This window comes from Cynocephalus volans, chromosome 2, assembly GCF_027409185.1.
Source record: "Cynocephalus volans isolate mCynVol1 chromosome 2, mCynVol1.pri, whole genome shotgun sequence".
NCBI lineage: Eukaryota > Metazoa > Chordata > Mammalia > Dermoptera > Cynocephalidae > Cynocephalus > Cynocephalus volans.
Genome location: NC_084461.1, coordinates 206,061,989 through 206,089,612, shown reverse-complemented (window position 1 = coordinate 206,089,612; position 27,624 = coordinate 206,061,989). Strand labels below are relative to the sequence as shown.

Sequence of the window (27,624 nt, the reverse complement as noted above, 5' to 3'; positions counted from 1 at the left end):
ATATCTTATTGAATCTGAGACACCAACTATTGTAAGACATACCATGTAGCGCAAAGAATGAAAAAATATTACTACTGATTGATTAGAACATACAACCCAGTTTCAGAGATGTTAAAAGGCAGTCTTTGTGTAGCTAGAATTAATGATTTACAGTAGTATAAGTAAATATAAGTTATAGTTATAAATATATATATATATATTTATAATTATAAATATAAATCATGTTAACTTATCCACACCATCGACCTGAAAGTGAAATTCAAGAGACTGAGCAGCAATAGCTTTAGGTAAACGTTAGTCTCCCTTTACTGGGCACTACTAAGTTCTGTGCACAAGACAGATGCCACCTGGGTGTTCGTCTCAGTACTCCTGACCTTTCTTCCATTTCTTGATGTTCCTATTTATTGACCACTCTCCAGGTACAGTGCTGAGTGCTGTACATGCATTATCTCATATGATTCTGATACACGGGCAGGTTTAGAAACCATTAAAGTAATCTCATAAAGCCTTATGAAAAGATGAAAACTATGCCTGAAGGAAAAAGTTGAATGTCAGCCTCATCAAGGAAGCAGTGACTTCTGCACAAAAACAGAATGGTGCCGTGTTTCTCTCTTGGTTAGAAAAATCCACTACTAAGACATTCATGCATAAGGGAAACAATACTCTCAGGAAACCCCATGTAAACCACTGAAACCTACTGCTTTGGGTGGGGCTAATCCCTCTCATCAACCAACCTTCAGCCCAGATCCAGACCCAGGCACGATCAGGAAGGAAAACATCATCTCTGGTTAAGACGTGATATGTTCCCAGGTCTAACCCAAAATACATATGTCCTAAGGGTAGTTCTGCCCCGTGATTCCACCTCTTATTGGCTTTTTTCAAGACTCAGAGATTGAAAGCTGAGGTCTTGGCCCCAATAAATCAGCTCTAAAAAATTTCACCTTGATTATAGTCAATGGAATGAAAGATCGCTGTCTGAAAATGTAATGGTTTGTGTTGAAAATAGTGAGTTTCCTTTCTTGGGGGTTAGAGAGGAGAAAGTGAGGATGGGCACAAACAGGCTGGACGAGCATCTGGCAGACTTGCTACAGGGGGCCCTGAAGCATTCGATGGGGTGAGTGATGCACTGTTTTCAAAATAATGAAGTAACCTTCAAGGTCATGTTCAACTCTCTAATTCAGCAAATCTCAAGTCCGCTAAGATTTCATGCCAACCTTGGATCTGAAGTCCATAGAGTGGCATTGTCCAATTAAACTTTTTATACAATGATGGAAATGTTCTAATGTGCACTGTCCAATATGGTAGTCACATATGGCTACTGAGCATTTGCAATATGGCTATGTGATTGAGGAAAGAAATTTTTAATAACAGTCAACTCTGTACTCCACAAACATGTACACTCAACTGTGTTTCAATTAAAAAATGAAAATAATAATAATAATAATTTTAGTTTAAATAGCCAATGTGAATAGTGACTATCATGTTGGACAGCACAGCTCTAGAGGGACTACCCCATCCTTGTCTTGAACTTTAGGATCACAGCTGCCTCTTTAACACCAGCTTTTAGGAAAGCACGAGTGTCCAAGGCATGAGAAGACAAAAAGCCCTGACACAGAACTGAAAGGAGGTACCCAAATGTATGTGCCTCTTCTCACAAAAGCATCAGGTGAGACCACCATGAGGGGCCCATCACAGAAACCAGCATCTGTCCAGTATTCTTGGGCACCTTAAGTATAAAATAGAAATGACTTCATGGTCCCACTTATATGCGGCATCTCGAAAAATTAAAATAATAGAAACAGAGAGTAGAATGGTGGTAAACAGGGTCTGGTTGGGAAGAGAGAGGGTATGGATGGGGAGATGTTGGGTAAAGGGCACAAAGTTTCAGTTAGGTTGAATAAGTTCTGGAGATCTACTGTACAGCATGGTGACCATAGTTAATAATAATGTGTAGAATACTTTTAAATTGCTAAGAAATTAGATCTTAAATGTTCTCACCACAAAAAATAATAATAAGTAGAGTATGAGGTGACAGATGTGTTAATTAGTTTGATTTAATCATTTTACAATATATACACATATCGAAGCATCATGCCATACACTGTAAATACAGTCATGCATCACTTAACAATTTATCCTGAGAAATGCATCATTAGGCGATTTCCTCATTGTGTGAAGCTCACAGAGTGCACTTACACAAACCTAGATGTTGTGGCTACTACACACCTAGGCTCTATGATATAGCCTATTGCTCCCAGGCTGCAACCCTGTTCAGCATGTTACGGTGCTGACTACTACAGGCAATTGTAGCACAATAGCAAGTCTGTGAATCTAAACATATCTAAACACAGAAAAGGTACAGGAAAAATACGGTTTTATAAATATTATGGGACCGTCATCATATATGAGGTCCATCATTGACCAAAACCATGACACGTAACTGTATATGCAATTTTTATTTATCAAAAATTTTTAAATTTTAAAAAATAGAAATGACTTCAGGGATAACCCAAGCAACTGTGAAGATGCCAGTTATTAAAATCCATCCCAAAATAGCTGATCAAAGGCCAACTGCAGGATGTGGCACGATTTCCTGGTAAGTTCTCTCTGTGCTGTTCATATCGCAACAGTGACAGTCTTTACTTTCTTGCTTCTCTTCCTCCAATCAACTCACAGCTCTCACTCCCTTCTCATTTTATGTAGGTACATTACTCCCCTCTTTCAGCAGCTAGTCTTGCTTGTATCTTAAGCCCAAGGAACTACACGATTTGGCCATTTTTTTCAACCAGTCACTTTGGTGAGAACTCTGGATCAACATGGTCATTGAGCTGAACTGATAAACCAGCCAGAGTCCTGCGCTGATATGATGAAAGGAACCTCCAAGTTTCTCTTCCACTCATGCACATGTCCTTGGATTAAGATAGTTCTGCCCATGTGCAAGTGTCAGGGGAAATGTCTCTTCAATATACAAAACATAAAATCTACCAAGAGATGAGGAAACCTCATCCAAATGAAAGCTGGAATTAGAAACAGTAGGGGGTTCCTTCTCCATCCATTCAGTAAGTATTTACTGAAGGCCTCCTATGTATCAGGCACTGCATTAGGCTCCAGAGGTAGGACAGGTAAAATCTCTCTTCCATGGGGCTTACAGCAGGAAAAAGGGAGCAAAAGACCTACTGTTTATTGAGTTTCCACCCCATAAGAGTTCTCCACGTCTCTTAACACTTCTAGAAGGTAAATATTATCATCCCTATTTTGTAGATATAGAAATAGAAGCTCAGATTTAACCGAGATTACCTTGGTCTGGGTGCTCTTTTTGTTTCTCCACACTGCTCACCTTTTGCAGTCTTTTCCTCTATATATCCCTTGAAGGATTCCAAACATTACTTATTTATAGGCGATTCCCTTACCACAAGAGATTAAGGGTGCCCAAGAGACCTGGTGAGCACGAGACCCGTTATCGGGATCAAGAAGGAAAGGAAGAATCACCACCACCCAAAGCCAAGAAGAAAATGGGTTCCTAAAGGGAATATCATAGTTAAGCAAATAGTACTTCAGAGAAAACTTACCGGCCACCACACCATACTTCGGCCTGCCAAGAAGAAACCTCCAACAGTCCCACGATTAGTGGAAAACATAGCCTGAGGAGGAAAGGGTCAAAAATGTAACAGAAAACTACAGGAGTGACCTTGCCAGCCAAAAAGGTATGCCTCCCCCACACTGGCACTTTCTTCTACTCACTCCACTTTCTGAAAACTTTCACATTCTTTATTCCCCTGGAGCCTCAATACACTCAGATGGAGGAGGCAGGGACCTACATTTGACAGGCAAGGAAACTGAGGTTCAGGCAGTTTAAACAGTTTGCCCTCATACTAGCTCTGTAATTAGCTTACAGCATGGCTTCGAGCCAGTGACTTCACCCAGATCTGTTTGCTTTTCTGTTAAACAGGAGGAAATGGAACTTTTTATGCCTTATTTACAAGCACATCAAGGTACCTAATGAAGCAGCACACAGTCAGCCCTCCATATCTACAGGTACCACATCCACAGATTCAACCAACCACAGATCAGAAATATTGAGAAAAAAATAAAAAGCAACAATATAACAATAAAAATAATACAGCTAAACAAACAATACAGTATAATAGCTATTTGCACAGCATTTACATTGTATTGGGTATTATAAGTAATCTAGAGATGATTTAAAGTATACAGAAGGATGTGTGTAGATGATATGCAAATACTATGTCATTTTATATCAGGGACTTGAGATCTAAAATCTATATCCATGGATTTTGGTATGGGGGGGCAGGAGGGTCCTGGAACCAATTCTCCACAGATACCAAGGGACAACTGTACTTTTTTAAAGTACCATATGGTATGTGAATTATATCTCAACAAAGCTGTTATCAAAAAATGAAAAATTCTATAAGGCATTTGTAATTATAAGACAACATGTTCAAACTCAATTCAAATCTTTCCTCTCTGAGGATGTAGGTAGGAGCTTGCTAGAATCACTACTTTTTAATATATCATGACTACTGCGATAAATACAGAAGAACAAGGGGATTCCTTCTGACTATGGCATCAGGCAAGGCTTCACAGGCAGGAGCATTTCAGCAAGTCTTGAAGAAAGGGTGAGGTTTTATTAGTCTGAGAGAAAAGGGAGGTACTTCTGACTGCAGGAACAGCAGATCAATGAGGTGGAACCACACCCAGTATGGGGAAGGAGAGAATGGTAAAAGTGTTATCTGGCGAAGCTGGCTGAGGCATAAGAATGGGGAATGTGGTGAGAAGTAGAGCAGAATGCAGGCTCTCAAATGCCAGGCTAAAAAGTGTCGACTTTATCCCACAGGCAGTAGGGAGCCATTGAAGGTTCATGAGGAGAAAAATGACATGGATTTTCAGTACATGATAACCAGCTCCTCTCACAGCTCCCTTGCAATGTTGCCTCTGAGCCTTCAGCTTATTCCTGGTCCAGCTCAGACCCAGACCCAGTCGTCCAGCACTAAATGGTGACAATGCCTCTGCCCTGGCCCCTGGCCCTCTTTCCCCTTCCTCTCTCTGTGTCATTGGCCTTTTCTCAGCTGACTCTTGCTAATCCCCCTGAAAATGTAAATGGCTAACAGTGACTTGGCCCTGTCAGAGGTATTTATGTTTTCAAAGGTGACTATTGGGGCTAAAGAGCAGCACTGGTCCAAAAGAATTAATCTCTGATGGTGACATTGCAGGCACATAGAAACTTGCCATTCGTTTAGCAAACATGTCTGTGACAGCACATTGCTACGTGCTCAGACTGCAGAGATGTATTGGACTTAGCTCTTTAAGAAGCAGGGCCATTCATGCATCCAGTCAATTCACATAGATTTATTGAGCACCCCCGTGTGCTAGGTGGTGCCAGGGAGAGCACGGCTCAGGTCTTTCTGGACTCCTAGCAGTGTCCTCCCTCCTACTCTGAAGGCCTCTGTAGTGGTTTTCCTAGAAATATCAAGAGGACCAGTAGACCTAAGGAACAGAGAAAGTATCCAGGAGTGAAACAGAAATAAATCCCAAGGACTCAGGCTCTGGAGGTTGGCCATAGAAAGGCCATTCTAAGATCACTCTGAAGTTGAAGAAGGTTGATACCCCCCCACCACCAGGCACAGTTGGAGGAACAGGAAAAGTGGATTTGGGGCCCAGACACCCAGACACAAACATTTCCCCATTGGTCTCAGAAATGAAGAGCTCAAAAGAATATGAGGACAGAGACATGAGTGGGGAGCTGGAATAATTCAGGACAGATGTTGGGATGGACAAAAGGTGAGGAGAGATGTGCCTACAGCAGACCATCTCCTCTCCGGAATGTTCATTCCCTCACCTCTACAACTTCAGACCCTACCTACCCATCCTTCAAGACCTCTCAAATGCTACCTTCCCTGTGAAACCTTACCTGACACTCCCCCATGGAAACCTCCTCCTGCCCTGCAAACAAAAGTAATCTCTCCCTCCTCTAAACACCTAGAAGACTCCATCTATACCTTGTTCACAGCCCTTACAATTGTTTTTTACTTTGTATTATCATATTACAAAATTTAATCCCCCCGTAATGCTTAGTATGATGCTTTGTGCATGGAAAGGCACTGTCCTGTGAGCAAGAGATGCTCAAAGGAAAACTCCAAGGTTCCAGACCCCACTTCATACACCATGGCATTAAGTTCTCCAGCCCACCCTGCAACTAGAAGAGAATGAAGTCAGAATTGCAAGCTGCAGTGACCAAAGAAGCACAATTACTGACCCATACATAACATTTTGGTTTGGGGTTTTATTTTGTTTTGTTTTGTTTTTTCTCAATGGAATAAAAATATCGTTGAACAAAAGGAAGGAACTTCTGGCATCTGTTTAGGTGAGGAACAGCTTAAGACACTGGGGATGTGGGCCTGGAGAAGACTCAGGTGTGGCCTATTGTCTTCTGATATGTAAAGTGGGACAGACACACTCAGCCTGGCCTGCGTAGGGGACAACCAGATGAAATGGTGGAATCTCCAGGCTTTTAGGTCTGAACTCAGCACTAGAAAGAATTTTCTCTCTTCAGAGCTGTTCAGAGATGGAAATGATGCCACTGGGGAGATTCTGCTGGAAGTATTCAAGTGAAGGCTGTTGACAACTTGTCAAGATGATTTTGTCAAATGATTTAAAGAAGAGATGTGAGCATAGGATAAAGAGAGTTGAAATCAACAAAATTTAGGTCCTCTATTCATAAAAATATGTTAGAGAAGAAGGAACTCAGCACCACCAGGACACTGTCACAGCAATGCAGTGATGGTAAGGACCATGGGGAGGATATTCACAGAGAGGATATTGCCTTGGGAACGGGAAAAGGTAGAATAGTGGAAAGAGCATTGCCTTTGGCATCATCAGACCTGAGTTTTAACTCCAGCTCTGCCACTGATTCATCTTAGTGACTTTTGGTCACCCTCTCTGATCCTCATCTGTAAAATGGAAAGGTTGGGCTCCCCTAGGGGTCATCCCAAATCAGATATTCAATGATGATATTGGTTCAAATGATGGCATAAGACCGGTCAGCAAAATTTTCCTGTAAAGAAAAAGGGCCTGACAGTAAATACTTTAGGCTTTGTGAGATACATAGGGTCTCTGCCACAAACTCTTTATTTTGTTTTGTTCTATTTTGTTTTCACAACTCTTTAAATGTGGAAAAAACATTCTTAGCTTGTGGGCCATACAAAAACAGTCTGTGAGTCAGATTTGGCCCATGGGCCATAGTTTAACAGCCCCGGGCTTGAGGGGGTTTCAGAATAGCTTAATTAAATCTTCCAGCAAAAATAAGGTCAGAGATACAGCTTAAAAGGATATAAAATCCCTCGAGAAACAGTCTGAGAGGTGGTGAAAAACAAAATTCAAATAAACACTGAAGATGTAATAAGCCAAAGCCCAAAATATGTTGGATAAGGCGGAGTTGGAAGAGGATGAAAAAGAACCAAATAATGTTGGAAGAGTGGGGGATGGTGACAGGGATATTGGCTGTGAGGTCCTTTCTACGTTGAGGAAGCACAATGGGCCTGGACCATTCCATCTGTGCAGTCCAGAGATCATGTGGGAGTCAAAATGCCCATCCCTGAATCAAGCCACTACTGACGCTTCAAGAGCAAAAAAAGGAGTGTCAACTGGAAGAAATCCAGCATGTTAAATGATCAGGGTCCAAAGGCACTGACTAATGGGGGGAAGATAAAACATAAACAAATACTAGCGGGCTCATTTAGTAGCATTTAACAGGACAAGTGACACTGATTCACAAACACTTGAAAAGCGTAAACACCATTTTTAAAAAGTGTGAACACCTTCAGAACTGGCAGGACTAAAATGAGATCAGTTAAGGGAATGGAGATTATTGGTGATGGGGAAACAAGCAATATAGCACAGCTAGCAAACGATGGATTCCCCTCTTGGCTCTAGCTCTTATCAGCTGGAGTGGGTGGGGAAAGGAAGGTAGGTGCTGTGGCAATGCTCCTGGCACCGTGGAAAACCAGAAGTCGAGAGACCTGAGTTCCAGGAACAGTTCCGTCTATTGCAACCTTAGACAAATCACAACCACGTGGGGCTTCAATTTCCTCTTCTCTAAAATGGGGATTAGCATTCCTGCTCTCCCTGTCTTACAGCTTTTTGTGAAAACGTACAACCCAGCTAACTATTTTTGCCCATTTTACTTAAAAGTACAAAACTTATTCAGGGCCTGGATCATACCCTGGAGAGCAAATAACGATAGTATTTTTTAAAATTCCTGCAGGTCATAAAGATTCATTTCTGCAGATCCTCACAACAACCATGGGGTGTAATATGGATAGGTAAGATTGTATCTATTTTACAGTGAGTAAACTGAGGCTGAGGGAAGTTACCCAATGTGGCATGGCTCAAACCATAGGAAAGCCAGTATTAAACCTGAGTATCCTGGTTCCTAGTTGGACACTTTCCACTATGTCTGGGAAGTTGAGAGTATTGAGGAAGAGTCAGCCACACTGACTCCATGTGACACTTGAGGAGGCTTTCTGTCACATCTGGTTTCTACAATTCCTTTTTTAAAAAAAATCAACACTTCCTTTTACCCCTGAAAAAGCTCCATGTCCATGGAAGGGTTGATGCCCACCCTCTGCTCCCCTAAGTCAAAATAGTTCTGCACAATCACCTGGGGCACCTCAGCCTCCCTGGCTCCTCACACACACCCCATGACAATGCTTAACAGTAACTGGAATATTTGCACACATTTAAAACGCCTCCTTTCCTAGTCATTGGGTGTGCCAACTAGAGTCTGTCACAAGTGAAATTTCCAAGTTCCACACTGCTGAGAACAAGTTTCTCTGGTTCAGTGTGTCTCCAGAGTCCCAAAGAGGAGACACACACACTTCCCTCTCCCCAGTGCCAGGCCACCCACAGGTCTTCTCCTCCTCCTCCTCCACCCATCTTCCCCATCTCTAACTCGCTGCTGCAACCCCGGGAGGTCACAAGACCTCCGAGTCAGTTGGCCTTTCCCAGGAGGGGGACGGAGATGGGCCGCCCCACAGCACCTGCAGCTGGCAGAGGCTGTGGCTTCCCTCGAAACGGGATGACTAAGAGATAGGACAGCAGTCCCCTTCTCGAGGCTCCTCTCCCAAGCCTGGCATCCTCGTTGGGCGTTCCTGGCAAGCTCCCCTGCCACCCTGTCGCTTCTGCTCACACTCGCTTGCCCGCTGGCCCCACACTGTGCCCCTGAACTCCTCTCAAGAGCTTCCAAGTCATTTCCACCCCACTCCAAGGACTCCTAAGCCTGCCGCCCTCGTGCAGCTCGGCGGGGCCGTCGCTCTGGGCGCGCTCCCCTCATCCCTCCCTGCGGCCTTCGCCCCCTCGGCCCGCATCTCGGGCCCCACATACCCACAGCCCGACGGCCATCACCACCAGGAAGTAGATGACAATGACGGAGATGTCGGCCGCATTGCGGATGCGCTCATGGGACGCTAAGGGCGCGGCGGTGGCGGTGGCCGCGGTGCTACTGTCCATGGTGGCAGCGACGCGTCCCTCCCGCCCGCCCGGGGCCGCTCCGCTCCTTATGCGGCCCGCGGGTTAATGATCAGCCCCGGGGGAGGGGAGCGCGCCGTCGGGGCCCCCGAGCAGCACCGTCGGGAGCAGCTCCGGGCGTAGAGCGCAAAGTGAGGAGCCGGCCGAGCCGCTGGCGGGGCGGCGGCGGGCGGCCAGGTAAGGGCTGTCCCGCGAGCGGGGAGTGGCCGGCCAGGGGGTGGTGCCCGCCTGGTACAAAGGCCCGCTGTCGCTGTCGCAGCGGGTACCTGGCAGGGCTGCCACGCCTGGCCGGCCGTGGGTCCGCGCCTGGGGCAGACTGGGAGTGGCTCTACTGAGGGACCAGGCCACCTGAGGTTAGGGTCTCAGAGGCTGCGGGTCGCCTGTCACCTGCCCTTGGACCAGTCCCAGGCTCTCTGTGGAATGGGCTTCTCCATGTGTAAAACAGGTGCAGGGCTTTTCTGAATAATCAGCCAAGCTCTCATCGCTGTGGAGAACATTCTTGGGAGTATGGGAAGTTGCTGGAAAAAATTCAGCACAATCGTTATCTCTTGGCCACAGGGATGGCCACCCACCCACCCACATTCCTGACTCCCCCTCCACAGCCTGCAGCCGGTCAGGGGCTCTGTCACTCCCACTGTAAGGAGGAAGAAACAGACTGGGAGAAGGGATCCCACTAGGAGCCGTTTCCTCACCCTGTGCCTCCCCGGTAATGTGACTTGGGGCCTTCCGAGGCAGGCAGAAAGGAAGATACTAGAAAATCCCTCCCAAGGAATTCATCAAACCCTGGCCCTTCCTGGAGACTCAGCCTGCCCATCTGGAAACACACATCTAAGTCACAAGCGGAAGCTCAGAACAGAGATGGATGAGAGAGCAGGCATGACTTGCCCAAGGTCACACAGTGAGCCAGTGCAGAACTGTCCCTGCAGCCCAGGCCAGGGCAGGCCTGGTTCAGAGGGAGGGTTGGGGGGATGCTCTCAGGGGCTGGCTGTGGAGGCCCCAGAGCAGCCAAAAGTGGCTGCTCCCAGAGGGGGGAGTCTTGCTCTGATGAGGAGTCAGAGGAAGGGAAGGACCACACAAACCCTGCCAGGACTCTGCTCCACCTCAGGCCCTCCCTGCCCCCACTAACATCCACCAACTGCCCTAATATGAGTATCCTGTTCCTTTGCACCTCGCTGCCTCAGAGGTCTGCTTCCCCACCTCCCTCATGAGCGCTTACTGTTCCCACTGAAGATGCAGTCTGGGAATCATTATTTGCACAGCATCTGTGTATAGGTCTTCCCCATTTCCCCAACCAACCCCCAGGACTGTAAACTGTATAAAGCTATGTCCAGGCTCAGCATAATGTCTGCCCAGAGGAAACAGGAATTCCTCTTCTGAGGAACCTCAAAGCAGGGGCTCTTCCCTGCGGATGCCTCCCAAGACTCAGAGCTCAGCCATCACCTGCAGCTTGGAGCAACTCGCCTTTCATGCATGTTCACTCATTCATTTATTCCTGCATTCAGCAAAGCTTTTTCACATGGCTTTGTGCCTGGCAGAGACCCTGCCCTCAGGGAGATTCTGGTCTGGTCTGGAAGTGAACCTACCCACAGAAAAAGGCCAGCCCTGAACCTGTGGCTACAGGCAGGCAGCCCACGAGAAGTTCGAAAACTACAAAGCATAGAAAGTGAAGTCTGTGAAAATGAGCAAATTCAAAAAGTGAGCAGGAGAGAAGACCAAAGCACTTCAAAGGAGAGACAGAGCTATTCTTCTATCTTTCTAGGACAGCAGAATAGATGGGCAGAGAAGCCAGACAATGCATTCATTCATTCATTCATTCATTCTTGCAAAAAGGAGCAGCTTCTATGTGCCAAGTCATGCATGACCACCCTGGGGATTCAGCTGTGAACAGACTCACACACCTCTTGCCCTCACAGGGAAGACAGACTATCATCAAAGATGAGACAACTACCTATAAAATGACCATTGTAATACGTGCTTTGAAGAACAAGTACTAATGCTCCAAGTGTCTACCAAGGAATTTGACCTGGAGATGAGGTGAAGTTGGAGGAAGGCCTGGGAAAGCTCTGTTTTGAGCAGAATGCAGAAAGAAAAGGAAGAGTGAGCCAGGTAAGGTGGGAGTGAGGGACTTCCCAGGAGAGGGAAAGCATGGGGGGTAGGGGGTGAGGGGGGTTTATAATATTTAGGGAGGGACCAGCTGGGGCTACAAATAAAAATAAATGAAAAACATGTCATCAGTAAGTAACATCCCACCAGAGTTTGCCAGAGGCCCTTTTGTAATCTCTCTTCCTCATTCTAAAGGGTCTCTTCTAAAGGGACACTTTAAGCCCAATTTCCTCTAAACAGATGCTTTCAAAACACAGGTGATGCACCACCTGTTCCCATACAGCTGGCCAGAGTCGGAGGGTCACTGCTCATTGATAGGATCCTATTGGTCTCTCTCTCTTGCCTTCACTGGTGACAACCAAAACCAGGGTCTGGTTACTAAAAGGGACCTTGTTATCAGAACCCCATAGAAAGAAAAAAACTGGCCAGACACCCTGGTCATGGGGAAGATGAGGCTGATGAGGAAAGATGGGCCTGAGACCACAAAGCAAACACCCCCCATCCCTGAGTACACACAGGTTTAGAATCAGTGGTCAGATTAGGGTCCTAAATTTAAAAAGCCAGATGCCCACAGAGGTACAGCCCTATCTGACTATTGGAAGAAGAACAAATATTCAAATGACCCTGAGGTCGCTAAGCTGATGTCTATAGATGACAAGGAGGATTTGGCATTTTGGAGGGTAATGACTCATCACTAAGTGGAAATCATCCTGTCTCCTCTTCTCTGCCTCCCTCCATACTCCTCATCTGTCCTGGTCCCATAAAAGTTCTACCTCTCCTGCTAGCCCAGGAGCTCCTCCCCTGAGGCCCAAAATGTACAGCATCCACCTCTCACTGGCTAAACTGTGCTTCTTGGCAAGGGACCACATGGTGGAATGGCCAGCTCCTAAATTCCTGTCACACAGTGAAATCAACAGCCTAGGTGCAGAGGCCATGAGTTTGGGGAAGTGGGAGCTTAACAGGGGACCTACATGGCTAGTTTGAATCTTAGCTTAGCCACCAAGCAGCAGACCATGGACAGCTCATTTGACATCTGTAACCCTCCCTTTGAACATCCTTAATAAGGCAGAGACAGCAATGATTTTCTCAAATGACAGGTGTGAAGAGGCCTCATTGACAGTGACACAGCAGCTAAGCTGAGGGACCGAGAGGGCTGCTATGATTTTTCTCTCCCTTCCCTTTTCCTCATTGTGAGTTCAGGTGTGGAAAGCGCAGGAGGCAGACTACTGATCAATGTATTTGTTTCCTGTGGGTGCTGTAACACATTACCACAAACTCAATGGCTTAAAACAACATAAGTTTATTCTCTCATAGTTCTGGAAGCCAAAAATGTGAAATCAGTCTCACTAGGCTGAAATCAAGGTGCCAGCAGGGCCACACTACTGAGGTTCTAGGGGGAAATTCTTCCTTGCCTCTTCCAGTTTCTAATGGTTGCCAGCATTCCTTGGCTTGTTCCACATCACTCCAGTCTCTGCCTCTGTCTTTCTGTGCGTACAAGTGTGGTAAGATATACATAACATGAAAACTGCCATCACAATCATCTTTAAGTGTGCGGTTCAGTGGCATTAAGTACACTCACAAGGTTGTACCACCATCCATTTCCAGAACTCTTTCATCATCCAAACTGAAACTCTATACACATGTATATCCATCAAACAGTACCTTCCCATTCCCCCTCCTCCAAGCCCCTGGTAACTACTATTCTACCCTGTCTCTATGAATTGACTGCTCCAGGTACCTCATATGAGCAGAATCACACAGTCTGCCTCTGTTTTCACATCACCTTCTTCTCTGTGTCTGTCTCCCTCTGCCTCTCCTTTATAAGGCCAATTGTGGTGACATTTAGGACCCACCTTGATAATCCAGGATGATCTATCATCATCTCAAGATTCTTAATTTAATCACACCTGCAGGGACTGTAAATTAGCACAGCCATTATGGAAAACAGTATGGAGGTTTCTCCAACAACTACAGATAGAACTGCCATATGACTCAGCAATCCCACTGCTGGGTATATACCCAAAGGAATGGAAATCATCATGTCAAAGGGATACCTCAACTCCCACGTTCATTGCAGCTTTATTTACAATAGCCAAAATAAGAAACCAACCTAAGTGTCCATCGACAGATGACTGGATAAAGAAAATGTGGTATAATACACAATGGAATACTATGCAGCCATAAAAAAAAAAAAAAATGAAATTCTGCCATTTGCAGCAACATGGATGAATCTGGAGAAAATTATGTTAATAAGCCAGACATAGAAACAGAAATATTTCATGTTCTCACTGATAACTGACTGGTAGTAAGGAAGGAAAGGAGGGAGGGAGGGAAGAAGGAAGGATTGAAGGAAAGAAAGAAAGAAAAGACCACAACAATACATTGAACTTTCAGAAGGAGAGAACAAACCTAAGGATACTAGAGATGGGTGGAGGGAGGGAGGGGGTTTGGGAAGTGATAGGTCAGGCAAAGAGCATAAAGAAATATCATGATTTGTAAGAATGAATATGCAAATAATAAATTTTTAAAAATCGCAGCTGCAAAGACCTTTTTTCCAAATAAGGTAGCATTTACAGGTTCCAAGGATTAGGACCTAATATCTTTGAGTGGCCATTATCCTGGCTGCTAGAATCAGTGACGATGAAGGAGTCTGAATGTGGAAGAAGTTGCTGGAGAAAGCAGGACTGGAGATGCTTTGTGAGGGTAGGCTGGGGTGAAGGCACTGCTGGAGAGAGTGACTCCAGGCCCAGGAATAAAAGCCAAAAGTTCGCCGGGCAAATAGGAGGTGAGGATGAGTTAGAAGGGCCAGAAAAGGGAACGACTGAGCTGACCTCAGGCTACTCCTGGGAGCTGGAGTCTGGGCTTAGGGGAGTGAAGAGAGGAAGATGAAAATCTAAGAAGGACAAAGTGCTCCTGACCCTCCCTCTAAAGCTGAAGTCAACAGAAAATTGGCCCCTGGTGGGCTCCATCCAAGGATCTGAGCCTTAATTCAGCCCCTGACATGCTAGGTGACCTTGGGCAAGTCCTCTCCATTCTCTGAGTATCACCTCTGCAGTGGAGATCCAATCTGACCTAACAGGGGTTTGCTGAGTGCCCACTATGCATGTCAGCTTCGGGCTGGGGCCAGAACCTAGGTGACTTGGCAGTGGGTTATAGTTCTATCCTCTAAATCCCAAATCCCAGACAGGCTTCAGAGAGAAGCCATGGGGCGAGAAGCTGCAAAATGCCCAGCCTCCCCTCCCCAGAGCTCTTCACAGGGCCCTGCCTCAACCCTGTCCTCAACCTGGGGCATCAGGAAGAGTGCATGGCTAGGAGTCAGGAGGCCTGGGTTCAGGTGCTGCTTCCTCTGCCAAGTGGCCTTAGGCAAGTCACTTCCTTCTCTGGAGCTGTTTTTCTGCCTGTCACATTAGCAGAACTTGACCAATCGGTCTCTTAAGAAGGATCATGGTGCCAATTCTGACTCTAGCCAAGCTCCTGAAGCTCCCTGGGCCTCCATCTCTTATCTATTCATTGGGGACAATAAGCCCTGGACAGTTGCATGTCAGAGCACGTCAACCTCATTTCATCCTTAGATCCCCACTACATCTGCTGCCCCAGAGATGACATTTTCTATTGCTCACCACCATTTCTAAAAGCAGAAATGAAAACATGACCATTGCTCATTAAACATCAAGCTCCTCCCTGGATGCTCTTCACCCAGCAAGCTTGGCAGTGGCGATGCAGTCAGGCACACCTGGCTGGAATTGTGGCTCCTCCTCTGGTTAGCAACATAGCCTCAGAACAATTTATGTAACTCTTGGGTGTCTCATTTTCCTCACTTGTAAAATGGTGATAATAATATCTCAAATAAATGAAAGAACATATGGAAAACATTTCAGCACACTGCCAAGCACATATTCGGTGCTCAGTGAAACAGCATTTATCTTCTTCATCAACATCACCTTATCTGAATTCAAAGATGAGAGATCCTGAGCCAGGATTCTGCCCTCACAGTGCAGGAGACAGATACAGAAAAGAATGTATGAAGTATATTTGTGACAAGTGGTACAACTTTAGTCTTCACAATGACTCCATTGTTATCCCCATTTTATGGATGAGAGCACTGAGAATCAAAGGGGTTAAGTAACTTGCCCAAGGTCCCTCAGCTGGTAAATAGCCAAGCTGGTGTTCAACCCTGTGTACCAAAGCCTGTAGTATTTTAACCACTCGTGCAGAGGGAAGAGAGGGGAGGGGACAAAGGCAAAGGGAAGTGAAGGCTTAGTCCTGATTCTGAGCCCACTCTTGCACCAGCCTCTCTGTTTCCCTCCCCCCACCTCACCCCCAGACTGGCACTGGGCCCCAGCTGCCATAGGTGTGAGGCATTTCAATGAGTCAATAATTATAATAAATGCAGGCAGAAGTCAGCAGTATTACAGGCACCATCTTCTGCCAAATGCCTTAGTTTTCTGAAAATATAGAGCCCAGGATGAGAGCAGGTGGAGTAGGAGAGTTAACCGTCACTCAAGTCCTGGAGAAATTGTCTTTCTGAGAGCCTACCTCTGGGTGACTGTAACCCCATGTGTCCCGACTCCCTCTGTGAGATGAGGCAGAGAAGCAGCTCCTGACAGAAGGTGGCCTCAAGGCCTGCAGGCCCTGGTTGAGGAACACAGCAAAGCTCTCACCTGTGAACCTTACCTCCCACCCTGCCAATTCACCACCCATCAGTCAACCTGCCACTGAGACTGGGATTCCAGGAACACAAAAATCAGGCTCGAAAATCCTTGGGTGATTCCACTTACATGAGATAGTTCTAATATTCAAAATCATAGAGACAGAAAGTGTAAGGGTAGTTGCCAGGGGCCAGGAGGGAAGGGAAAAGGAGGAACTATTGTTTAATGGTATGGACTTGCAGTTGTACTAGACAAAAAGAGTTGTGGAGACAGATGGCGGTGATGTTGGCACAACATTATGATATATTTAATACCACTGACATATACACTTCAAAATGGTAAAATGGTAAATTTTATGTTACGTGTATTTTACCATGAGAAATAATAAATTTTTTAAATGTTATGTAAATAAGTTATAAATAACATGATTAAGAAAATAAATAAATACCTGAGCAACTGAAAAACCCATGAAGGCAACAGTGGGGCTGGGAAGTTATTCATATATTTAACAAATACCAGTCGAGTATTTGTCTAAGCCTTAGGAGTGCAAAGTCAAAGTCAACAAGACAAACATAGTCCCTGCCCTTCAGAAGCTTAAAACCCATGCATGTGCTTAATGGGCATTAGGGAGGGATTCCTTCTGGGGTGAAGAAAATATTTCAGAACTGGATAGAGATGGTGGTTGCACAACATTGTGAATGTGCTAAATGCCACTGAATTGCTCACTGTTTAAAATGGTTAATGTTATGTAAATTTCACCTCATTTTTATAGATAGAGAGATAGATAAAACATGTACAAGACACCAGGCCTGGAGATAATAAAAATTAGATTCCCCACCCAGATAATTTCTCCCCAACCTATTGACCGCTCCTAAAAGTTTCATGGGTTTCATTCATTTCTTCAGCACATCATTTGAAGAAAAAGAAAAAGTGAATTAATTTCACAACCAAAAGAATATTCTGTCTTTAGAGCCATTAGATCCATCTAATGACTGATTCTGATAATTCTATATTGAGAAACTTATTCATTCATTCATTCAGAATATTCACTCTACACTAGACACTGGGTTTACAAACTTGCATAAGACACCCTCTCTGCCTTGGAGTTCTCCTGTTTCATCAAGGAATATTTACATGTGATGTGCACATACTGTTCTCTCTGCAGGGATGCTTTCCCCCTACTCTTCACCAGGCTGTCCCTCACAATCCTTCAGTCTCAACTTAAATTTCTTCTGAGACGTTTCCTGACCTGCACCCCCTGTACCCTAATTGCTGTCTCAGAGAGCCCTGTTCTTATCCTTCCTACACTTGTCTCAATTTTCAATTTGCATTTAATTGTGTTAATTAATACATTTAATGTCTCTAGTCCCCACTAAACTGTAAGCTTCATGAGGGATGCACCAGTGTCTTTTGGCCATCACTATGCCTAGGACTGGGGCTGGCATATAGTGGATGCTCAATAAATATTAGCTGGGTGAATAAATGAATTAAAATAATGAACATACACAATTAGAGTGTGGCTAGCTGGTTAGTTCAGTTGGTTAGAGCACGGCCTTGTAACACCAAGGTCAAGGGTTCAGTTCCACATAACAGCCTGCTGCCCGCCCCCCCAAAAAAAACTATAATGTGATAGATGCTCTGATAGTGAGGCAAGGTGAATCAAAACATGGCTAGCTTTGTCTCACAAAGAGAAGTAGAGAGAGGAGCAAAAGAAACCATCACTAAGAAGGGATATTTGCACTGTCCTAAGTGATAAGTAGGAGTTCCTGAGGCAACTCAGTTGGGGAAAGGTAAGAAGATGTGTCAGCACATGGTATGCATATTCAGGGAACTGGAAGTGCTTGTGGTCTGCATGACTGGGCAGAACAACAGGAGATAAGGCCAGACACCTGGGCAAGAATTGGACCACAGAGGACCTTGTGCAGCACGTTAACCATGCTAATTTCATCCCATAGAACACTGGGGAGCCAAAAAAAAAGGGGTTCCTAACCTTAGACTCATGGACTACTCAGCAGCAGGTTTCAGATATCCATTAACTCCCTACAATTGTATGCACAGTTGTGCTCAGATTGGACAGAGGGTCCATGGCTTTCATCAGATTCTCAGAAAGATCAATGACCCAAAAATAGGTTAAGAACCACCGCCTTCCTCCACCACCCTAACTAAAACAATCCCGCCCCCATCCCAGTTTGTGACTTTCATAGTACTCATAACAAAACATGAATATCTTGTTTATTTTTTTGCCTTTGTTTATTTATTCCTGTCTTCTCCACTAGAAGGGAAGCTCTGTGAAGGCCGGGACTTTGTCTCTCTTATTCACTGCTCTGTCTCCAGTGCCTAGTACACATGGACTGGAATGTAAACAAGCTCAAGAAATATTTGTTGACTAAATAAATCTTATTGTAGGTATTTTCTTCATTGTGGTAAAATAAAACACACATAACATGAAATTTACTGTTAACCATTTTTAAGTGTGTGCTTCAGTGGCATTAAATACGTTCATATTCTTGAGCTACCATCCCCACCATTCATCCACTGAACTCCTTTCATCTCACAAAACTGAAACTCTGTACCCATTAAATAATAACTTTTTTTTTTTTTTTGTCTTTTTCGTGACCGGCACTCAGCCAGTGAGTGCACCGGCCATTCCTATATAGGATCCGAACCCGCGGCGGGAGCGTCGCTGCGCTCCCAGCACCGCACTCTCCTGAGTGCGCCACGGGCTCGGCCCTAAATAATAACTATTAAAACAATAACTCTCCATCCTCCTCCTCCCACCCCTCCCCAACCCCAATTGCCCTGGTAACCACCATTCTACTTTCTGTCTCTGAATTTGACTACTCTGGGTACCTCATATAAGTGGAAGCATACCATGGTATTTGTTCTTTTGTGACTGGCTTATTTCATGATGTCCTCAAGCTTCATCCACGTTGGAGCATGTGTCAGAATTTTCTTCCTTTTTAAAGCTGAATGATCTTCATTGTATGTATATAACACACTTTTTGTTTATCCATTCATTCATTGATGGACACTTGGGTTGTTTCCACTTTTTGGCTATCACAAACAATACTGCTATGAACATGAATGTGTAGGTATTTTTAATACTTTTTGAAGTAAAGAATAATCACAGAATGGGCTAGTGGATGAATGAATGCACAGATAGATGATAAATGGGTGGATGGATGGATGAATAGGTGGATGGTTGATGGATGGATGGATGGACAGGTGGATGGATGGGAGACAGATACTAGATAAATGGATAATGAGTGGATGAGTATATGGGTAGATGGATAATAGAAGGATGGATAGATCAATGAAAGCACTCTGAACTAAGCACTAGGAGAGCTGTTTCCTGTCCCAGCTGTGACACTTTCCACCTGTATGACACACCAGGCATCAGAGATATTGTGAGGTAACAGTGATCCCATTGTAGCAATGGCAATAGTATTGAGTCAAAGGGAGTTTAAAGATGTTTATAAAGATGAGTAATTCTGTGCTACTTCATGACAGAGTTGGCATGCATCAGTGAAAAGACTGTGCACTAGTACTTAAGGTGTTGCTGACTAAGGAGAATGGGGTTTCCCAGGGTGGTAACCCTGGGAAGGAAGGGAGTGATTCAGGTTGGGTAAAACCACATCCAGTATCAAGTATGGAACAACCTGAACATCCGTCGAAACGGCAAAAACAGGGTCAATGGAAATTCAGGAACTTGAGCCACAAAGGATGTCAGCAGTGAATGGGTTAAAATGCCAAAGGAGTGTGTATAAATGATGAGTGCAGAGAGAGGAAGTTTAGGGGATATCGATTGATCTCTGCTCTGAACTGGCCCACAAGATTTGCTCATCCATAGTCTCAGCATCCATGGCAACCAATCCTAATTGAAAAAGGAACAAAAAATATAAAGTTAGTTCCTATAAAAGGAAATACGAATAGCATACAAACGTTTTTAAAGATACCAAATCTCACTCTAATAAGATAAATGCAAAGTAAAACTATGGTGAGATAGTATTCTTTACCTATCAGACTGGAAAAGATCATAAACAAATTGATGACACATTGTGTTGTGAGAGGAGACATGGACTCTCACACATCACTGGTGGGAGCAAAAATTGGTGCCTCCTCCAACTGTAATTTGAAAACATGTATCAAAATTATATAAGAGAATGAGCAGATAAGGTCTGCAGACTCCTGTTTAGTTTTGTTACCTGCCCTGGGCTTAAAGTACGGTGGAGGAAATGGACTTGATCATACAGTCAATGTTTATAAGCATAAAGATAACTGAACCACAAAACTGGCTTCCCAGAAAGGGCTTACCTCTCAACACATGTGCTTTCCAATAGTCATAGATGCTGACAGCCAATGGAAAGACCCTTCACTACTATTTAACACTATCCTCATTCTCTACCCACAGAAACTATTATTGAGGAGTCATTATAAATAAACGCAGTTCACACACACACCTTTCCAAATGATGATCTGTCCCTGCTGAGATACCAGAAATGGTAAGACAAACCAATAAGGCAGAGATTCAGTTAAAGAATTATCTGTCTGAGCAAGAGGGAAAAAACCTAAGCCACTGTCAAGTGTCTCTGATCCCTGGGATTTTCTAAGGGTCTTAGGCAAACTCTTCAACCGGGGTTTTCCAAGTTTGGGAAATCCCACCAGGAAGCAAGAAAAGAGGAGTGAGTGTCATTCTCGTTATTATGAATGACACAGGTGCAACAATCAACAGCCTGGGGCTTAGCCTAATGTTTTTAAATTAACTTTGATTAAAATATTATATAACACACACAAAAATGGAACTATATACACACAAACACATATATAAACATCCCCACAAATATATACCCACATAGACATATACACAAATATTGACCCCAAAGCACAGAATAAAAGTCTGAGATGAAGAACCATCAATTCTAAATTGGCTACACTTACAGAAAGAACCACCATGATTATTCAAAATGGGAAACCCTAAAATCCCTGTTTGTCTTTGGAGTGATTCTGTTATTGGGGGAGGGTCCGCTGATTGATCTCCCAGCTTCAGTTTGGCTCTGATGGGTAGGCAAAACAAATAACTGATCCTCTATGAGACAGTAATTGCTGATGAGAGAGAGCAGATGGCTCAGTGTTGTGCTTGAAAAGAACAGAGAAGCCAAACTGAGGTGTTTTTTTTATAGGCTTAGGCATGCATCCAACCACAGTGCCTCCTTTTTAATGGAGGGCCACTCCACAGGGCCCATTTGTCCCACTCTCCAGCCAGCATCACCCCAGGTCCCAGTTTAATCCCTTGATTTGACTCATCATGAGTCACTCACTGCTTGCTTCCCACTTCCACTCCTTGAGAAAGCACCTGGGCTGGGAGAGCTTCCTTCAGTGCAAAATATACTCCAAAGTCATTTTTCCATGTAAAAGGGCTGTGAGCTCTTTGGGGAAAAGGCCTCTTTAAACTGCAACTGTTATTAATGTTGTGATTATCCCCACATAACCCTCCCTGATTCCAGCACCCTGATATGGGAGGGCAGCTTGTGCCTTCTTGAGCACAGAGACTTGCTAGTGAGTAGCCTTGAGAGTCAGTTCCTTTAATTCCTGAGTTAGATATGGGTCAGGTTTTGGATTTCCACAGCCTCTAAGAATAATAGACTCTTCACACTGATAAAGGTTAAAAGCATTCAACTCACCCCTTCATTTTAGTAAGAGTGGTATCTAAGGTCATGGCCTGGTCTCTGAGCTCCTAATTCAATGCTCTGCTATTTCTAAAAACATTTTTCAAAACAAATTCTTACAATTTCTTATAAAGCTTAACCTACATATTCTCTACAACCCAGCAATTCCACTTTTAAGTATTTACTCAAGAGAAATGAAAAGATATATCCACAAAAAGACTTGTATACAAATGTTCATAGCAGCTTTATTCATAGTGGCCAGAAACTAGATACAAGCCAAATGTCCATTAACAGGTAAATGGATAATAAATTGTGGTGTACTCACTCAATGGAAGACAACTCATCAAAGAAAAGGAACAAACTATGATATACACAACATGCATGAATCTCACAGACACCAGATTGATGAAAGAGGACGAATATAAAGGAGTACATACTGTATTATTCCATTCATATGTAGCTCTATAACAAGCAAAACTAATTAGTCTATGGTGATAGAAAACAAAGTAGTTGTCTGGGGCAGAAGAATTATTGGCTGCAAAGGGGTATGAGAGAACTTTCTAGGGTGTTGGCAATGTTCTATATCTTGATTGGGGTGGTGGCTCTGTGGGCGTAAATGTGTCAAAACTCCCCCAACAGTACACTTAAAATCTATGTATCTTATTGTATGCAAATTATACCTTAATCAAGTTAATTTTTTTAAAAAACTAAGCTCTTACATTCACTTTGCTCTTTTCTGTTAACAAAGCACTTTCTCACCTCTCGTCTCACAACCACCTCACAACAGCCTTGTGACCAAGAGGTAGCAACCTCTGCCACCTGGCACAGGTGGTCTTAGGACGTGGAGGGCATGAAATCCACCTGTCACTTGACAGACGAACACACTGTGGCTCAGAGGGCCAGGAACTTGTGAGTCCCAAGTGAATCAATGGCAGGATTGGGACTGGGACTTTGGACCCCTGGTTCCTGGTCTAGTGCAATCCCCCTGCCCACAGGGCCTCTGACGAGCAAAGCCAGAAATCCTAGTTCTACACTCCTTCCCCATGTAAACTCTGGGCTCTTCAGGCCTTGCTCTCAGCTAATTCTCAAGGACTCTGGGATTCTAATGAATTGGTCCACAGGGTGGTTTCTTATGAAACAGTTCCCAACATTATTCCACCCCAGGGTATCTGCCAACACTGAAAGAATAAGATCTTAGTAATCAAAGAAAAAAATTAAAATGAGATATTTTCCACCTATAAGATTGTCAGATGTCTAGAAGATTAATGATATCCAGTGTTGACAAGGGTAAGAGAAAATGGGCACTCTCATATACTGTTAGTAGGAGTGTGTTTTAGGGCCTAGAGCAGAGTGTGTGTGTGTGTGCGTGTGCATGCACATACACATGCATGCATGTATGTATGTGTGTTAAAGGATGATCACAGACAGGACAAGTCCAAAGTGGTGGGGGAAGAAAGAAAGTATACAGGACATCAAAGAGGTCCAGAGAAGAGAGTGATGTTCAGAAGTGGCATAAACCTTCCCTCCCTTAGACCAAGAAAATGAATTTTCAAGAGATCATTATTAGAAGACTAATAAAAGAACTATCATTAATCAGTTGCTTGCTATCACTTATGGATCACGGTAGTAAGTGCATTACCACTCTTATCTCCTTTAATCCTCACAACAGCCTGTGACATAGGTGCTATTATCCCATTTATAGATGAGGAAAGTGATACCTAGGTTAGGTAACGTGCCCAAGGTCACACAGCTAATGAAGGACAGAACTAGAATTTGTGCCCTTAACTGCACATTAAAAATATGTGCCCAAGGGCCTGGCCGGTTAGCTCAGTTGGTTAGAGCACAGTGTTATAACACCAAGGTCAAGGGTTTGGACTCCTGTACAGGCCAGCTGCCAATAAATAAGTAAATAAAAATATGTGCCCAGAGAAAAAAAGAAAAGATAAAGAAAAAAAAAACTCTGGAAAGGAACTCAAAACCCTGGCTTCCAGTCCCTGTCCCACCCCAGATTCACTCTGCCACCCTGACAAGTCCTTTCTCCTTTTTGGTCAACTGCTCCTCTTTGAAACTATGTGCTTCACAGCAACCCACCTCCACCAGCATCCACCTGACTCCTCAGCCCATTGGCCTCCTCTATCCTTTCAGGGGTTCCAAGTTCATGCTACTGGCCCCTCTTCCCACATTTCCAGCTGCGCCAGACTCAGGTTCTGGCGGGAGCCCAAAGTCCTAATGGCCTGTGGGTGGAGGGACTGTCAGGAGATTCCAGGGAGCTCTGCTCAGCTCAGGTCCCTTGGCTCTTTCTCTGCAACCTTTCGCAAGGCCCGTAACTTGAGCCTTATCACATAATGAATTGGTACTTTGAGAGGTCAAGAAAACACACACTCCCCTCTCTGAAGGTACACAATTCAGGCGATAACCTAAGTCATGCCAACATATCTCCACTGCAAAAAATGTCTAAGGCAGCAGAGTACCTGATACTGTTATCGCAGCTCCCTGATTATACATGTGTAACAGTAATCACAGCTCCTCGGCTACCTCATCGAGGAACCCAGAGCTGAAGTGTTACCAAAGTCAGCTCACCACCCCAAGGATGCCAACGGGTCTGTGTATCCTGATCTGCTCACCCCAGTTACAACTCACCTGGCTTCTTTTGAAGAACTGGAAATTAAAAAGTAGCTTGAACATGAACCCTGGAAAAACCACCAGAGATGACATTACTCATCCCCTACCTTTCACAAATGGGACACTGAGGCCCAGGGTCCCAGAATTCGGGCCTTCCAATCCTACGGTGCTCCTTTGACTCTTGCCTTTATTTCATCCCTTAGCCAGTTTCTGGACCCTATGGAGTCTTCCTTTAAAACGCCTCTTCTAGTACTTTCCTCATTGCTTTCCCCGGCAGCGTCCCAGACTAGGCCACATCATCTCTCCCTGGATTATTGCAACAAAGTCTTGTGGTCTCCATCCTTCAAGTTTTCCCTTCCTCCAATCCATCCTGAGAAATGTGCCATGTCACCATCTGACCCAAAACTGTTAGGGGCTCCCCACATGTACAAAAGAAATCCCAAAGCCTGATGTTTACGGTCCTACACTATCTGGTACCAACCTGTTCTCTGCTTCCCTTCCCCTCTGCCTCCTCTCTTCACACATCCTAAGTCTAACACAGTTGGACTAGTTGCTGTTCCCAGTATGTCCCTTCTGCTTCTGCATTTGGTCAGTGCTGTTTCCTCCACCAAGTTTGCAAGACTATCCTGCCCACTGCTCCATCTGCCACCTCCACCTATCTGAATTCTACTGTCTTATGAGGCTTGGTCTCTCATCCCATGAAACCTCCTTATACTCCACTCCGAATGGAAGTAATCGCCCCCTCCTCTTGACCCCCAAAGCACTTTCTCTGTGACCCTAATATGGGTAGAGCTAGGCTTTAGTATTATGTACCTGTTTTCTATCCTAGTATAATGTATCTGTTTTCTATCCAAGCAGGTTACATGCCTTCTCAAATACAGAACACATAATTAACTTGTCTGTATGCATCCCACCAGTCCAGCATGGTGCCTTTTGCTCATTGATTTATTCTTTCTTTCATTAATAATTTACTAAGCAGAGTTTTGAAGTCCAACAGACCTAAGTATGAATCCAAGCTCTATCATTTGCTAGTAGTATGACCTTGAGCAAATTACTTAACCATTCTGAGCCTCAGTTTTCTCCTCTGCAAAATGAGAATAACAATACTTATTCCACAAATCTGTTGTAGTGATAATCGAGATAATGTGGTATATGCTTAGCACAATGCCTGGCACATAGTGTTCAATTAATAAGGCAATACTACTAATAATAATAATAATAAACATAGCCCCTACTACATGCCTAGAATTACAAAGAATACTTACGATACAGAGATAAATAAAACTAGGCTCACACCTTTGAAGACTCAGAGACTAGTGGGGAGACAAAACAACAAGGAAATAGCTGACCTCCATACCCATACAAGGTGATAAGTACTATGACAAAGATATCCACAAGGTGCTCCAGAGCTTCCAAAAAAGGCACTGAGTGGAAGCTATGCCCTGGGAGACTGGAGATCAGAGAAAGCTCCCCAGAAGAGTCATGTGAGTAGCATTTGGAAAGACCAGTTATAACGATTCAGGGAGAAGGGGTAAACTGGAAGAGCAAGACAGAAGGCATAGAACAAGATAAGGAGCACAGGGGCAAGATGGAGCACCACAGCACCTTGCAAACAGCTGGTGCTCAATAAGCATTTGCCAAAGGAGAAGCAGCCTAGAATAAAGAGCAGAGCTCGGGCTCTGTCACAGTAACAGCATGTGACCCTGAATAAGCCTCACTCCAGCCCTTGGTTCAGTGTCCTCATGATCCATAAGGTCAGCCCCAGTTCCATGATCTGAGATATGGCATGTAACACTGGGCCTTTGAATTGTACCCCTTCATTCCTCCAGCTCAGTCAGACAAGGGCATGTTTTTACTTGCTCAATTCAGGAGGAGTTTGGCCTACAGAGGCTAGCACCACCCTCTGTGGTCACACCTGTCTCTGAAGCAAGAAACACTAATCACCTTACGAGCATTGTCACACCCTTTTCCTGGGAAATCTAGAGACTCATTTTCCTTTTCACAACGGATGAGGAATCCAGAGACTCTAAGGAGCTACCTGGCCTCAGATTCTATCCAGAGAATACCTGGAGTAGAACAGAGGCAATTATTGAAATCAGGGCAAAAATAAGCAACATCAGTGAACGTAAATACTTTTTTCAGTAAGTATAAATTTGATTCATCTGATAAAAAAATGAATAAATTCCATTTAGAAAAAAATCATTTTGAAGGGAAAGAGGCTGAATTGTATAAAACTAGTCAACTTTGTAAAAGTAATATTAACTGCTTGATTTGAAACAAAAAAAAAACTCATTTTATTGGATTAAAAAAAAATCCACCTGAATTATTTACATCACATAACCCAAAATCATGTAACCAAAAGGTCTGGTTTATTCTTTCCATTTTTTATTGTTTCAAACAAGTATTGTGTATAGTCTTAGAGAGGAGGCAATAGACCAGGTCTCAACCACAGTCCAGATTGTGATCCACAAATGCAGCAGCAGTATCTTGAACGTTCAGATTCTCCAAGAAGAAAGTGAGGTGAACGTGGGGGTAGGGAAGGTGTATTCATTTCCTATGCTGCAGTAACAAATTGCCATAAACTTGATGGCTTAAAACAAAACACAAATTTAATTCAAGTGATAGAAACTCAGTTTAAGCCTACATTAAAAAAAAACAAATAAAAGTATGAATAACATATTTGTATATTCAACAAAATTGTAGAAAGTATGATGGGAAAATGGGTTCATGTATGACTGGATCCAGAAGCCCAAATGTCAAGATTCTCTTGTTCTAACTTTGTATCTCATCTCTGCTTCTTCTGTGTTGACTTCTTTCAAACTATAGCTAAGTATTCCCATATGCAATGGAATGTGTATTATTTTTAAGTCATTCAGCATCCAAGATAAGCACTACTAACACTTTTCCTTCCAGATTTTATGTATGTTATTGTACATACATATAACATCTTCCAATGTGCACACACAAACATACACAAACATAAATAATTATGTGGGGACTGAACTGTGTACATATAGTTCTGTGGCTTGCTTTTTTTACTT

The 27,624-nt window shown here is 44.0% G+C and overlaps 1 protein-coding gene across 3 annotated transcripts in view; it reads right to left on the bottom strand.

Annotated features, from left to right (window-relative positions):
* Nucleotides 1-9,525, bottom strand: part of LOC134369290 (sodium/glucose cotransporter 1-like) — a 76,424-nt gene extending 66,899 nt beyond the window's left edge. For all 3 annotated transcript variants that reach the window (XM_063085641.1, XM_063085639.1, XM_063085640.1), the window contains exons 1-2: nt 9,400-9,525; nt 3,570-3,641 (exon numbers count right to left, since the gene is read on the bottom strand). In XM_063085641.1, coding sequence (XP_062941711.1) covers nt 3,570-3,641; nt 9,400-9,525 — 198 coding nt within the window. The remainder of the gene's footprint in view (nt 1-3,569; nt 3,642-9,399) is intronic.
* Between the last annotated feature and the right edge of the window lie 18,099 nt (nt 9,526-27,624).